The sequence below is a fragment of the Dermacentor variabilis genome, chromosome 1 (genome assembly GCF_050947875.1).
Source record: "Dermacentor variabilis isolate Ectoservices chromosome 1, ASM5094787v1, whole genome shotgun sequence".
Taxonomy (NCBI): domain Eukaryota; kingdom Metazoa; phylum Arthropoda; class Arachnida; order Ixodida; family Ixodidae; genus Dermacentor; species Dermacentor variabilis.
Window position 1 is genome coordinate 199,585,524 of NC_134568.1, and position 15,768 is coordinate 199,601,291.

The following is a 15,768-nucleotide window of genomic DNA, read 5'->3' on the forward strand; positions in this document are numbered from 1 at the left end:
CAGGAAAAGTGCTGGAAAACCTGTTCATATCAAGTAACCTTGAGATAGGAATAAAACTTTAAGGGGTTCTCTTATGCGTGTTTAAGAACTGTAAATTTTTCTCTATCACAAAACAGATATACTATATAGAATCAAGAGGCTCATTTGTGCTCTCCCCCCTCCCTCGTCAAGTAGGCAGACAGGCCTCCTGAGGAAATGAACACAAATGTAGTACACTGAAATGTGGCACAAAAAAAAAAAGAAAAGCTGTTTCACCAAACAAAACAGAACGAAAAGTTAAAATAAAGTGCACTTATTAGCAAAGGCATGACACCTCATGCTAAATCTCCTTGCCTTTGAGCTACTGCACAAAGTTCAGCTCAGAACAGCCAATCTTTCTTTTTTGCCATGACCTAACTTAGATATGGGGAAGCCACTTATAACAAGAAAAATTCAATACAAGAAATTGTTTCTGTTGTCTAAAGAGCTTTATTAATCATCTGTGAAAGAATATGGGTACAACAATGCAACTCGTGACACCTTCCACCTTTGCCATAGACATATTACAAGCTAACACTTATCTGTGCATACACATTTTGAAGTGCTTTCCATCACTTGCTCATGTTCCTCCTATTTTTCTGCAGTATTGCAAGAACAATTTTTTTCTTCTAAATGTTGGCTGAACAGTGCCACATTATCATATAAAGACAATGCAGATATGCCACAGACAACTGGTGCTCAATGCATGCACTGTTGAGAAAGAACTAGACAAACTTTTAGTGCTTGTTGCTTGAAAAGCATATGCCATGTGCAGGAGCTTTTGATTACACCTTTTCACAAGAAGTTCTGTAGTCCATCCTATATTCACAACTGGGATGTAGGACTCCTGCAGCCCAAAAACTTCTTTCATCATGTCATTGAAGTGAACAGGCTTTTATGCTGCAATGTTATGACAAACAGGGATGAGTGAACTTCAAATCAGATGGCTTCTCATACATGGCTACTTTCAGGAAAACCTTTCTTTTGGGTGTGTCATCTTAACTCATCTCCCTACCCTTAACAGCAATGAATTAAGGTGGGAGCTTCAGGAATAAGAGTCCTGGGTCCCACCTCTGACAGAAATCTATCTGAAAAAATTCTTAGAAGACTGAATAGACAGCTACAAGAATGAAAGCAACATGGATGATGTTACATAAAACAAATGTTTAGAATAGATCTTTCAGGTCCCATAGAATCCCTCTGTCTGAAGCAGTGCAGCTATATTAGCCCCAGTCCCCACCACACCTTTATTCTGGCTTTGCTCCTCACGCTTCCTATTCACATGTTGTCCAGTTCTTTAGGCTACATATTAGCCCATGCCTGCACGTGCATTTCAAACCACAAGAATACTCTTGTAATCTGGTCCCGTTTGATTTTAATCTGTAGATGACTTGTTTAAAGTCCTCAAAAAACAATTTGTCACTGCTCTTGTAGCAACCAAAGGGTACTGTATTTACTTGCATAATGATAGCACTTTTTTGTCAAAAAAATTGTCGCAAATTCAGGGGTGCAATCATTACGCTGGTTAAATTTCCTGCGAAAAGAAAAAATTATTTTTTGCCATCCCGCATTTGCTGCAGGATGACAACAGGTCAACAAACAGGCGGCTGCCACTACAACAGTGCGGGACACCAAAACAAAAATGGCGGCTGGCCGAGCAAGCCGAACGCGCCTAACGCATTTTTTTTTTCTTCTCGTGAGTGCATTACGCGCACTGAAATAGTTTCTTCCATATCAGTAGTGAATATCGTTAATATCGGCAAGTTTGCGACAATAACATAGCCATGTCCACTTTGAGGGGACAGAAACAGAGATGGGTGTGCTTAGGTGCCAGTGGCATAGAAACACAAGGCGGGCATGCTGCGGAAACTGCAGCATTTGTCTTCACTACTATCCTAATACGGCACGTTTCTGCTAAGGATGGGCGAATATCTTAGCTGTGTTACAAGCGTCAGCGTATGAATAGGGTACACTTCTAACATATGAGTGTAAACGCGGGTACTATCATTGCCGCTCGTGATTTGTTGCCTTCCCACGAGTCCAGATGAGAAGAAAGGTGCCTTTTGTTGTTGTTGTCAATTATACATTATTACAACCATTATAAAGCCTACAAATAATAAAGCCAAAGCAATTTTGGATGTAGGCTTTTTTTTTTTTTTTTTTCGTGGAAGTGCGGAAAATGATGAAAGGAATGAAATGGGGCATCTGCTTAAGAATGTTTGGTGCGTGCAAACCGCTTGGTATGTCTTGAAGAGCCATTCGCATAGCATTCGACAGCATTCGACAGCATTCGACAGATGGTAAGCACAATCATCATTAGCTAGACTTGGCACACAACATATCTCTGCGGCAAGTTCGGGGTGCGATCATTACACGGGGCAGAAAAAAAATTGAATTTTCACGACAAAATTCAGGGGTGCGATCATTACGTTAGTGCAATCATTATGCAAGTAAATACAGTATTTGGTGGTGCACTGACATAACACTTTCGACTGTTCGCTTTTTTTAATTGTCCTGAACTTCTAAACCCTAGAGAAATGCATAGGGCCCTATATAATTTAAGAGCTTTGTTACAGCCAATTTCGGTTTCATTTCCCAAAAGGTTACTGTGTCGTGACATCACGATGCAGAAGGTGGTCACATGGGAGCAGGACATCTCAATATTTGGCACTGACTCCAGCTTGCTCGGTCGTCTGCTATGCTGCTACATCGGGCCTTACAATGAGTAGCAGCATAGGAGGTGACAGGGCAAGCTGAAGCAAGCACCAAAGCATCTTGGATGCCCTGCTCCCATGTGACCATGTGATCGTGATGTCATGACACTGTTAGTAGCTCTTGGAAAATGAAAACAAAACTGCCTGTAAAATAAACTTTTTTTTAATGCGCAACTTGCTTCTTCAAAGCAATGCACCAACTAGCCCAGCAAGAAGTTCTTCTAAAGCTACCATAATAAATTATTTATGGCACTCTGAGGCTTTGAAGTGCTTTTTCTAGGGTTTCATGGTCTAAGACCTCCATTTCACACAGAAGATGAACAGTCAATAATGTCATGTCAGCACTCGTTTAACCTGTCCCAATCACTGCATAGTGCTCAGGTGATTACTGCACATTATTTCATAATAACATAAAGATCAATTTCAACACACTTATGTATGGTAAATAACAGATGAGAGATCAGACTTTGGTTAGAAATTTTTTGGTGTAGCAAATGACAAGAATGTGTTTTTAAGTGTCATTGTCAAAATGCCAAGTTATGATTGCTTATTCTGAAGTATCAGATAACAGCACTGCACAACAGCTGTTCGTTAAAATACAGATGTGTAAATATATATGCAACATTAACAATGCCATTGAAGACCTCTACTGCATTTCAGCAAAAGTAAATAAACATTCACAATATATATGGACAAGGACATAAGAAATACACAAAGCAGCAACAACAAAAAAGAAAACACATGGAATGTACAGGGTCCCGAGTGTTGGATTGCAGTTTGCATGCAACGAAGATCAGAGTTGAAAAGAATCCCCAATTCATTATACTGAAAAAAATAAATAAATAAAAGGATTGTTCATATGTGCATCTCAATAGATAAAAGCATACCTTAATATGTATTTAGTAGCTAATGGCTGCTGTAACTGCAAAGCTGGAAACAATAGGTTAGTTAGGATTGGCTGTCACACATTTGGCATTGCCTACAGCCTCTGTTTAACTGTACTTACGCATCAAATGATTAAAAATACAAGCAGCAGTGTATGGCTGGCACCTATCCAAATGCAAAATAGTGGTATTCCCAAGAAACACTGTTTTCAGTGTTAACAGCAAGTGCACAACATTGTAGTTGCTACTGTAGTCCATTAACCTTTTTTACAAAAGTTATATACATTGATGGGTCATTTGCACGAAGTGCTCAATGAAACAACAGTGAGGTAACAACCACCACCTATGGGACGTGTTCAGTTTTAAAGGTGGCAGAAGGATTGTGTACTCTGGTTGTCCAAACGTGGTGCAAGCAACCCCCAAAAAACCTTGCCACTGTGCAACTCTCAAATTGTGCAGACCACATGGTTATATGCACACATTTCTGGATATTATGAGTGTGTTCTAATCATGTGCCTCAAAGAATGCAATGGCAACACGAAACAATGCATTAAAACTTTCATGTTACTCCAACAAAGCTCACAAGAATAGAATGTTGGATTAGTTCGTTCATGATCAATAAGTTGCAGCACATGACAAGGCTGTCTGAATGTTACACTCGAAGATCTGCAATTGCATAGCCATCACAACAAAAAAAAGACAGCTTTTTTTTTTTTAAAGCAGCAATGTACAAGAGCAGAAGAGCAGTAAATTTTATGATATGTGGTGAAATGGTCATCAAAGTGTGAACTAATGAAGAGGGGTAAGGAAAACACCACTGAAAATGAAGATATCTAAATGGTTTACAGCATATCATGGACACACTAAACCACTGGGATCCTTTCATTTCACATTGTTTAGTAGTAGCCTTACTGTAATTTCAAGTCGTTATGAAGTATTTTAGTGCTGGTGCCTTTTTAGTGCTAGCACAAGGGAACAACTCAACAAGGACAAACACAAAGGAATGGGATTGAACAGGTGAAGCCCAGCCTGTCCAACCTGGAACAGGATTGAAACTTAACTTGGAACAGGAGTGAAAAGGTTTGCACTTCATGTTTTCAGTCCCATTCCATTGCGTTCGTCCTTGTCCGAGTTGTTTTCTCACACTGCTGCAAGAAAGATGGAGCTTCAAATATCCCAATTTCAAGCTTTGTTAGTGCCTCCTTGGGACAAAGTATGAAGTATAAAATAATGAAGTATACATTAATAGACCCAATTTTTCATCTCACCTTTGCTACTGCTAAGAGAAAAGCAGTTGGTATGAAGGACAGTACAGGGTGCAAGTTAGTGAACAGTTCTCACTCATTGAAAAATCTATTAATTTCTGGGTTCTACATTACAGACTGAAACAAGAAACTAGGCAGAATTGTTGAGCACACATCAAGCAGTTAATACCATCTCATAGGAAATCGATCAACATACAGATTTTGGATATACTGTCAAACATGGATTTCAGCATTTTTCAACAAGCATCAGTGGCCACTGCATTGCTTAAGGACTACTTTTTCATTAGGCTATATCCGCAGTCCTCCAGCACTCTGATGCATATTCTGAAGTAAACCTTCAGCTAGCGGAACTATCAAACATATCCTAAAATGAGTGATTCACTTCATCTTATGAATGGCATAGATCATGCTCTTTTACCTGCTTTGCCAACAGTTTTTTCCAGCAGCAGCAACGGCAGAGAAGATTTGGCAAGATCACAATCATTACATTAATTTTCCAGGCTTAAAGATATTATGCAAGATATTATGCACAATGCACACAAGCATGTGATGCCTTCACTAACCCAAAAACCTGGCCAGAATCTCAATGCCACCCTTTGTAGTGGCTCACTAATGATTTATGTTTTCACTGCACCAACATGACACTGCAGTGAACCATCTCACCCATCATTATGCATGCCAGACCAACCGTCTTTCAGCTCTAAAGTCAGCTTCAAGTGTCCAGCTATACCAGGTTCCTTTCACCGAGAAGTGCTAACCAGCAGATCAATTTGAAGACAAGCTATGCACATTTTCCAGCACAGTTATCAGCTGTCACATGCCTAAAGAAACCCAAGACAAAATAAAACAGACCCCATGCAATGAAGAAATTACAATGAAGTAAAAAAAAAATTGTGACTAGGACACTACTGCATTCTGCTTTGTGGAGGATTGCTTTTCTTCACAGCATAGGTGCCAAAATGGCTAACTTCATCAACAGAAGTTATATTTCTAGTGTGAAAACCATGGGCATGGCACACAATTATTTTTACATTTCAGGTTGTGTTAATTACAGTGAATATCAGCAGAACCCAGAAAGCGTGTAGTCTTTTTCAATAATTATTTCTGCAGTGTTCTTCACTGTTCTCAGTCAACAGGCCAACAGATAAGCCAGAATCACAATAGATGTTGCACTAATATTTCTTGACAAAAATATACAACTGCATAAAAAACAAGGAATTGCAAGAAATATGTTACCCAGCAACTAAATATATGTTCATATGTGGTAGCCTACACTTGTAGTATTCACTTTAATTTTTACAAACACTGATTGACTGATTGATTGGGTGTGAACTCGCAGGCTACGAGAGATACCATACTGGGGGGTTCCAGATGCATCTCAACTACCTGCAGTTCCTTAACGTTTAAAGTAGCGAGCAAAAATTTAAAAGCAGAGATGCTACAAGAAAATTGTTTCTTCGTAGCCTAGGCATGCTAGCTGAAAATAAGTAGTACAGCTTACTCGCGTCTGTTCAAATGTAATGCACTGAAACCAGGTTATCGAACTGAACTGAATCTGAATGTTATTTTTTTTCCCTCCAGAGTGAAACAGAAAAAAAAAAACGGTTTTCGGTTCAGGCTGGCCACCTTTTCTGGAGATTTTTATCCATGCACTGCCTGCACTTGCAGCTCAAATATGCTACCTCATCTTTAAATACACACCATGTCCCCCCTCCCCCTTTGATTTTAAAAGTAGCAGCACCATCAGTACCGTTTTCAATGTATCACGTAGGGAGGCAGACATGTTAGCAATGCACTCTCGTAAGCACTTGAAATTGGTGACTGTTAAATAGCTTTCTGTCAGTCAGAGACTTACATATGATTGTTGAAATAAAGAAGCACTTCTTAACTAGGTGGCTGCTTTTAATCACACAAGTTGAAGCAGGTGCAATAAAAATGACAATGCTTTTACATGTGCTTCCGCAACATGATTTTTAAAACGAAGCTTTCTTTAGCTGCTACCTTGGGTTGCTGCAAATGTATTATAATAAACGAGTATGAACTGCCCTCTTGGTGGTGACAATCTGGGGAGAAATAGGAGAGGGAAGGGGAACTAGCATAGGGCAAGTTAAAATTGCGTGGACAAAGACATCTCGCACAAAGATTCTACGACAGTCCAGTATCCCCTTTCTGTGCTGTGGCTCCCCTCTTGACCTCTTCCATTGATGAAAACTTGCGCAATGGAGAGCTGCGAGTAGACTTTATAATCTTGCATCAGTGCTGACTCCTATACAAGATGGAAGACGTTGGCACGCTTTACAATGTTGCACCTCAAACAGCAATCTGTAGATGTGTCTGGTGGGCTATGACAACAAGCCTTCCCTTTGGAAAAGAGTGGCAGCCGTAAAAGTCACAGTCGTGCTCGTCCTTACTCTCCTTAAGCAAATTTTGGCCGCTCGTCCATGTTCGTGCCAAAGAGGATCCAGGGGCCGAATTCACAAAGTGTTTCATTCATAAGTGCTCTTTGCCATTGGCTGGCTGCCCTCACTAACACTAATATGTCAAGCATCAGGATTGGCTGGAAATTTTTTGACGAACAGTTCAAGCATAAGAGCCTTTGTGAATATGAGCCCAGAGGCTATATTCGCAAAGCCTCTTCGTTAGCACAAATTAACAGGAAGTTAGCAAAAAGATTTCACTGGGCCCTTGGCAGGACAGATCAACGAAACAAGCCATCAAGGCTGTTTCAGAATTTTCAGTTAATGCCGACTTAGAGCCAAGGCTCTGAACAAGCCATCCAGACAAGAATGCGTACATAGTCACATCCTACTGCTTATCCTTATCATCACTCCAAATACCCCTAGCTCCTTTTCTTTTTCTTCCCTCTGCAGAGAAGAGTCACGGGCTAGAAGACTGCAATTCCTTCTCTCTTTCTCTACATATATCTCTTTCTCACTATAGCTTCACTTCACATAAGATTCCAGCACTGGCATTAGATCTGCTTAATTTTTAACGACTAACTTCCTGTGGCTTGAAGAACAACATATGTGATATTTTTGTGCAGCTTAGCAGCAGCATCGAGCTCTTTTACAAAATAAATTTATGCTGCTTTCCTGTAATTATTTTTCTATTTGGACATGAACCTGTTCAAACTGGTTTGAACCATTATTTTTTCACTCAGAAGTTGAAGTGAAACTGAACTGTCTTTACTGAATCGGAACGAAAACAGGAACAAAAAATGTTTCGGTTTGACACTCAGACAATGCTCAGGCTGTGCTCAAAAACATTTGAATATTTTGCTGACGCAGTTTTCTCTAGACATTTGCTTCCAACTATATCGATTGCTTGGCACACAACTATTCTTCCATTCCACTGGCACCTACATGCAACCAGTATGAACCGAAACTGAAACCACAGCCTTATGCTTGGCATAGCCACTAAGCCACAACAGCAAGTGAAAAAGCACATTGCCATTGACTAATTCTGAAAATTGAATGTACTCACCATAATGAGCCAAGTTTTACAAGCCATCCTCCACAGTCACATTTTCCCATAATGAAAATTGTACCTCATGACTACTAAGACCATCATCAACTTAATGCTCCAACAGTGCAACTTAAGCTGATAGAAAGCATAAAGAAATTAAATGTCTTTTTCTACTCAGTGGCAGCATGAATGAATTTCTTTCAAATTATGTTAAACAGATTGGCAAGCAGAAGCATAACTGCCAGCATTTTCTCAGAATGCTTTGGAATAGACTGTCCTTACTTCAGATTTCTATGTCTGCAACACGATGAGCAAAACGTGAACAAGGTGAATGCACTCCTGCATTCACCTTGTTCACGTTTTGCTCATCGTCTTGAATTTCCATCTCCCGCATTCCCCGTCTTTTCTTGGGATGTCTGCAACAGATATATACAAAAAAAAAAGGTCTCTCCCGGTCAAGCTTAGAATAGGACACTAAAACCAGCTTTACATTAAGTTTCCAAAATTCGCTTTTTTACAGTCACATTTACAAGAGGCCTTGAAACACATTTTTTTTTTTCAGGGGTAAGTAAATGCACCCAATAATTAAGCCATGCAATCATGGACAGAAAATTTAACTACACATTGCTGCTCTATGCATACAATGATCCCACACTATTGATTCCCTGCCCTCACCTGACCGCTTTCTAACAGCGGCTATGAATGTTCTGTGGTATTTCAAGGAATTAATTATTGCTGCTGTCTTGACTCCTTCAAGGTGAGAAAGGACAGGAGCCAAAACAAATACAAGCAAAGCGAAACCAATACTCAAAGGGCAGCAAAGAAAGTAAATTGAGCAAGAGAGCATGGCAAGTTCTATGCTCAAGCCTTGCCACAGCTGGACAAGGCAAGCAAAAAAGAAAAAAGAAAAAAAAAAGAAGAGGAAAGAGCACCACAGCATATTAGTAACTTACTAGATACATCACTGCTGTAGCAATGTAACCTGCCTCCTGCAGCATTAACATTGCAATGTGTCCCACAGCACCCTGCACCAGTGCACAGCTTCACCAGGGCAGTGGTGCTACACTTCTGCTCTGGCGTACCAGAGACATGCAGCTTCTATAGAAGGAGCAAAGCACCTAACATAGCAAGGAGCTACTTAAGGTTCTTAACAAATCTACCGATTTCTATGCCAGAAATCTCTGCCAGTTTTAATATAATTTGAAGTCTGACATGACTTTTGCAGCCATGTACCAAATACAGCTGTTAGAAAGGTTTTTGAAGCTAGCAGTCCTTTTAAATAATACAAAGCAAAGAAAATAAAATGAGAATGATCAACTATTGATGCCATCGAAAGAGTTTCCTTCTGCAAAAATATGGAGCAGAAATTGGCTAATGCTCACAAGAGCTACAAAACACCAAACAAGAAAATATGACAAAACAACTCATCAGCAATATAAACAGCAATAAAAAATTCCTGATGTTTCAGGCCCTTAAAAGGACATCCAATGCAAAAGGGAGGCAGACACCACAATGCACTAATTTCAAAAATGGTTGAAGTAAGCACATAGTGTTGTCTACGTTGCCCATTTGTTCTTGCCTGCTAGCACTAAAATGTGCAACCAGCTCCCAGTTATGTATATCATTCTGACAACAATGTGTCATGAGTGGTCAATGACAGATAACATAAAGGAAATTACACTGCAATTGGTCATCAAAGAAAATGCAGTTTGTCCAATATTGTTGAATTTTTCCACATAACAGCTAATCCATGCTAACTCTTCCCACTGCCTTGGCAGCAGTATTTGCTAGAACAGCAGCTTGGGCTTGTTGGTTTTCCATCCTGGTATTAACAGCAGTCACTGTGCTGGAAAAACACGACCAGCTGGTTCGGGAGATTATTGAGGCAGACGAGATTGCCAGACTTCGTGAGCAATGTTAGCACGCCACCCTTGTTGCTAACAAAAAAAAACTTCAGCTTTTGCACGTGCAATCATTTTCTTCAGTGCACAGAAGTGTGTGTGTCACGTGATGTACAATGACGTGTCTGTGACATGCGTGATTCCTGCGGCCAAATGTATAAGAAGCCGTGTTTCTTTCAAATAAATGTTGTTGAAAGTCGGTACTCGTGGTGTCATCTTCTCGTCTCGTGTCCCTGTCCCCGTCTACGTTTTGAGCTGTTAACACCAGGAAGCAGTATTTGGTGCCCCCTCTGTGCAGCCCTCTTAGTCACCAAAAGTGTAGCGTTTAACAGAATTCGACCTCCTAGATTGCAAACACAATGTAGTACTTCTGTGCTACACAGAAATATGAGCAAGGCACCCACATTTGCTGAGGCCATTTAAACTGAGGAAAAGACCATGATTCAACCATGACCAATGTTCAACCATGATTTGATTAACATGTACTTAACAAATGTTGGAGGTTTTAAGCCCCATCTTATCACTCTATCTAAGCTTCACATTTGCCTCTAGTGTCCCTTTATCAACAAGGTTCAGCTCATGGTTTTGCATCTTTAAAAAATTGAGCCTGCCCTTTCATTTTTATCAACCATTTTTCTTTTTCACTCGCTATTTTATTCACATGGAAGCCTACAAGTTTTGCTACATATAGGTTTAGTTATTTTTAGCTAGCATGTGCAAACTAGTGACATATGTTTAGCATGCCTGAAAATCAAATTTTTGTAAATGTGCATTATGTATGAGGGCCAATCTTACACAGCTTTCACATACAATCTATTAGAACCCACCATTAAAACATGCTGCTAAGTGATCAACATTGTATTTCCATTTAGCATACCTAATACATTATGGGCCCCATTTGCTCCTTCTCACTAGTAAACAATGGCTCAAAAGTCAACAATGCACCAACAGCTGCACAGAATTTATGAGGCAGCTACAACCATCACATGCACTGACTATGCAATGACTATGCAACTAAGAGTTCACCCAAAAATGCAGTGACATGCAATGCCAAAGAGGGAGAGCTAAACAAGGAAAGAAGTGCACCCAATTTCCACAATATATATGTACAAAATGCAGTGAACTGTTACATTTACGAGGTATCACTAAGTTTGAAAAAGAGTTCTAATTCTTTCACCTATATTTCTAAATTACACATGTCAACTCTACATTAGATCTGTATTCCTACCATATGAAGAAGCTGAATGGCAAAACTCTTATGCATAAATGCCAGCATGTTTGCACATTATGCTTTATTCACCTAAAATTCTTTTTTTTTTCTTTTTTTTAAAAAATGGACTTGGTATTTGGTACATATTTACACTACATGGATATTAGTATGTTTTTTTAGGTTTTAACCAAGAGTGCTGAAGGCTAACCATAACCCAAGGAAAGAGAGCAGGTTGCTGGTGACTTGTGATCACTGTATTGCCCATTATGGTCATCATTTATTAAACACATAGTTCACTGTGCCAGCGGTTTCATTTTATGAAAGCCCAAGCTCTGAATGATTCCTATATATAACTACATAATATAAATAAGATAAATATAAAATGTGCAAAAATAGAATGATTGGAGTTGCTCTTCACAAAAGGAATGCAGAATTTATTCATTGGCATTAATGGCCCGAGCTGTATAAAGGGTAAGCTATAGATCAGGCAGTTCAGACACTATCAAACACAGTGAACTTACACATCCAGATATACAATGGGTCTGTAGTTTACGACTTGGCCAAACGTATATTTAAGGAAGATGATATAAGTGCCTAAAGTAGACATACAATATTAACCTTATCTTACTGCTGACACATACTCCAGTAGAAAAGAATTATTTACTTCCTACTGATTAACAGTGAATGCTTCTAAAGCGATCCTGCAAAATTAAACATTCCGCAAACTAAAGCTACATTTTGCCTTCAGCAGTCAAGTTGTGCCCCACAGACACATACTGCAAAATTTTGTAACTACCTTCAACACAATTCTAATTTATTTCACTGTGTCATCGCATGTGAACAGCCATACTAGCGAGACGTCTTTCTATGCTTTTTTTCTGAGCATGCATGTGCCAACCACAAGACTATATAACAAATGTATCTGGCAGATGTGCAGTTTGAGGAGCAGAAAGTAATGTGTACAGCATTGCAGCTTCTTCATTGCAGCACGAAACAATGTTCATAACTGAATGAAGAACCTTGCTCCAACAGGAAAAGCATTTTTTAATATTTGCATCTCAACATATGCATTGCATACCAATATAAAGCATACTGCCTGAACTTGCATTTCATGTAAGCCTCGAAATTAAAAACATTGAAGACACCTTAAATTTCACATTCAAATGTCCATCTGAAAACAACAGTACAAGCAATTTCAGGATTGTCAATAAGGAAAAGCCGGTGATGTGCATTTAAGTGCTTACGAAAAGTGCACTTACCTGCCACATTTGGAAGGTCAGCTGGGCACAGGTGCATCTCAGACACAGATATCTGCTCTATCCTAATTTTCCAACCCAAGCCTGGTTTAGTGTGCCATATTCTTCTTGCAAATAAAATGGCATTTAGTGCTCTTAACAGTGCTCTGAAACACCCCGATTCACCTTATCCCCGATTTAGTCAACCACCACGGCACCACCACTGGAAGGTTTCTTTGAATGGTTGAGCAAAAAACATTCACATGCTGACAAATCAGAAAGAAACAAAAGGTGTCGCACAGTTGTGCACAACTGGCCAAGTATAACGGGCATGTAATGTGCTGCATCAGGCATGATTATGCCATGACAAAATAGGAGAGCAGAAAAAAGCAAGGAAAGCTGTACCACTGAGAGCTACAGCAGAACCCCTTCAAGGCAATGACTAAAAATGTAACCGTAAGATTCAATGAGAGAAAATTGAAGCAATAATTCAAACTTCACAAATCCTTGTTGAATTCACACTTTCACACAAGATGTAACTGCAGATGCTTCTTGAAACTCCCGCAAAATTAAAGGCTGTTAAAAGTCCCAAAGCCTCCCATTGTCGCAGGCTTCAAGATTCCAGGTCACAGAAGTCACATGAGGTAAGTGATGTCCAGTTGCATCTACTTAGCCTATGAAGACTGTAGCTAGTGTCATCAAACCTTTTGTGCACGGAAAATGAATTACTGACCTCATCCACAGACGAAAAAAGAAGAGCTGCAACATCCCAAAGGCCTGCAGCCGCACAGAGTGGTGGGAAACACAGCCTGCGAGGATCAAGTGCTGGTAGTCTATCATGTTAGGATGAATACAAGGTAGCACTGTCCTTCTTGAGTACCAGCTCAAGCAGTGTCGGCAGAGCATCCACATTGACTCCCGTGTCCTTCACCTGGCGCAGTCGCTCCTCCAGCTCACGCTTCTCCTTTCCCACCGCCCACCAAAGTCGAATTGCCAGCACAAGTAATGGCACCTCTAGGTCGCTGGGATTTGACACAGTGCTGCCAGGCAGCCGCTTGGACAGGGCCAGCTCAGCATATTTCTGTGCCTCGGCCACATTGTCCACTGCATTCAGGCAAGCTGTGAGCACCGCCAAGGTGGTGAATGTGTCCGGGTCACCATCTCCTGCAAAAAGAGGTCATCCAGCAATGATCCATGTCACCAGTCTACAACAGCGTAGCTCTAAAACTTCCTCAAAAACATTTCTGATGCACTTAGCATTCTCATTATACTTCATACACTTTCCATTTTGTTAGCTCCTGTACCCTAACTATCTTCACGCCAACATGTGTTAATGGGTATTTCGTGGCCTAATGGGTAGAGCATCGAGCTGCTGTACTGAAGGAACTGTGTTCAAAACTAACCCTTGAACCAACTTGGGTCACTGAGCATGTGACATTGGCTATGTCTCGCTCTACAATGAACCTTTTTGATGTGAATTTGGGTCACTGGGTATATGCCACTGGATGTGTTCCGCATTTCGGTGAACCTCTTCAACACCAGCTTGAATCACTGGGTATGTGCCGCTCTTCAATGAAAAAAAAAAATTCTTTGAAATTCCTCCAGTGCTGGGCGGAATCTAAACAGCGTCATACGTATTCAGACAATCTTGTCTAAACATATATTGATACACGCGCCACATGCAAACTTTGTGGCGGCACCACTAGATCGTGCAGCATGTCCAAAGGAATGCGCAAGAAAGGAGCACAGCTACATGCATGCCTCCTACATGACGCATTTCAGCAATGGCAATACGGTTTGTTACTACATTGCTTCACTACTAATTACATTAAAGTTGACATTCATTGTAAGATGGTTTCTGCCGGAATTTTGAACATGCACTCACTGAGCCCTGATGAAGAGAAAACATTTCACGATACATAGACTAAAACTAAAAAAAGAAAGACAGATTGAAGTTTTTCTTACTAGAGAATAACTCTTCATGGATTAACACTTTTAATGCCATGAACATGTCTTGCATATCCAGGCATACATAGTACAATAATCCCCAGTGAAGAACCTTACTCATACCAGGATTCCATACAGTCTCCAGAATAACATGAATGAGTGGTAGATGTTTCCCTTAAGTAATTGTTACAGTGCACCAGTAATAATGGTGCAATATGTTTTGCGAAAAATATCTGACACTGCTAAATTCAGTGTCACTGTCCTGCATTTCTTGCCGTAACAAAATCATCTACTCATGACTCTTGTGGCACAAGCATTATGTTTCCAAAGGCAAAAAAGCAAACATTATTCAACAATAAAGGTCCAGTAATGAACAAGTGCAGGACAATTACCAAACTTCTCTCTTTATTCAAATCATGTTTAAGGTATAACTATTTGTAAAAAATCTGCAAGCGATTCCTCAGCTGCACACTGCATTTATTGTCTTTTATAATTGCAGCACCATATAAACTTGCTTATTATGGCGACTACTGGCTCCCTTGTTTCTTTTGAATTTCAATACACTGTTTACCCAAACAAACAAGATTAAATCGGCCTTTATATACATATGGACATCAGCCTTTTCTTCCAGTTGTACCATGCTAATCAAGCATCAAAAAAGCCAATACCATTCCCGATAGCTTTTTCTTTTTTAGCAACCCAAGTTGTTTAACACAAACGCATTTTTCTCGACACCAATCCAAAAACAGCAGTTCATGATCTCAACATATTTTATTGGGTCTAGAATGATAGAAGTTCAAAAAAGTAAAAAAATTATGCAAATCCAATGCACACCTTAAAATATATAAGAAGCAAAGCTTTTGCAAGGCGATGCTATAAATTTGGCCATTCCATTGCGGCATCTTTAGTGTTAAGGGACATGGTGGGCATGCATCTGCTCTCACGCACTCGTGCTATGCAATGCGACACACGTGGTGATAATCTCTAGTTGAGCTAGTTGGCCTTAGCACAATGTAAGTATGCCTGCGATAGTGGCCGAATGGTCACAGCATTAGGCTGCTGTGCTGGAGGAGCAAGGTTCGATACCAGCATCACACCCGTAATTCTATTTTTTTTTTTATGTGCAAGT

The 15,768-nt window shown here is 40.0% G+C and overlaps 1 protein-coding gene across 4 annotated transcripts in view; it reads right to left on the bottom strand.

The window, feature by feature from the left end:
* Nucleotides 1-426: 426 nt before the first annotated feature.
* Nucleotides 427-15,768, bottom strand: part of Snx21 (Sorting nexin 21) — a 45,696-nt gene continuing 30,354 nt past the window's right edge. For 3 of the 4 annotated variants that reach the window (XM_075703178.1, XM_075703168.1, XM_075703173.1), the window contains one exon: nt 2,161-13,856. In XM_075703178.1, coding sequence (XP_075559293.1) covers nt 13,534-13,856 — 323 coding nt within the window. In that variant the 3' untranslated portion in view covers nt 2,161-13,533. Of the gene's footprint in view, nt 919-2,160; nt 13,857-15,768 lie in introns of those variants that run through there. The other variant, XR_012830236.1, reaches the window with a different exon arrangement.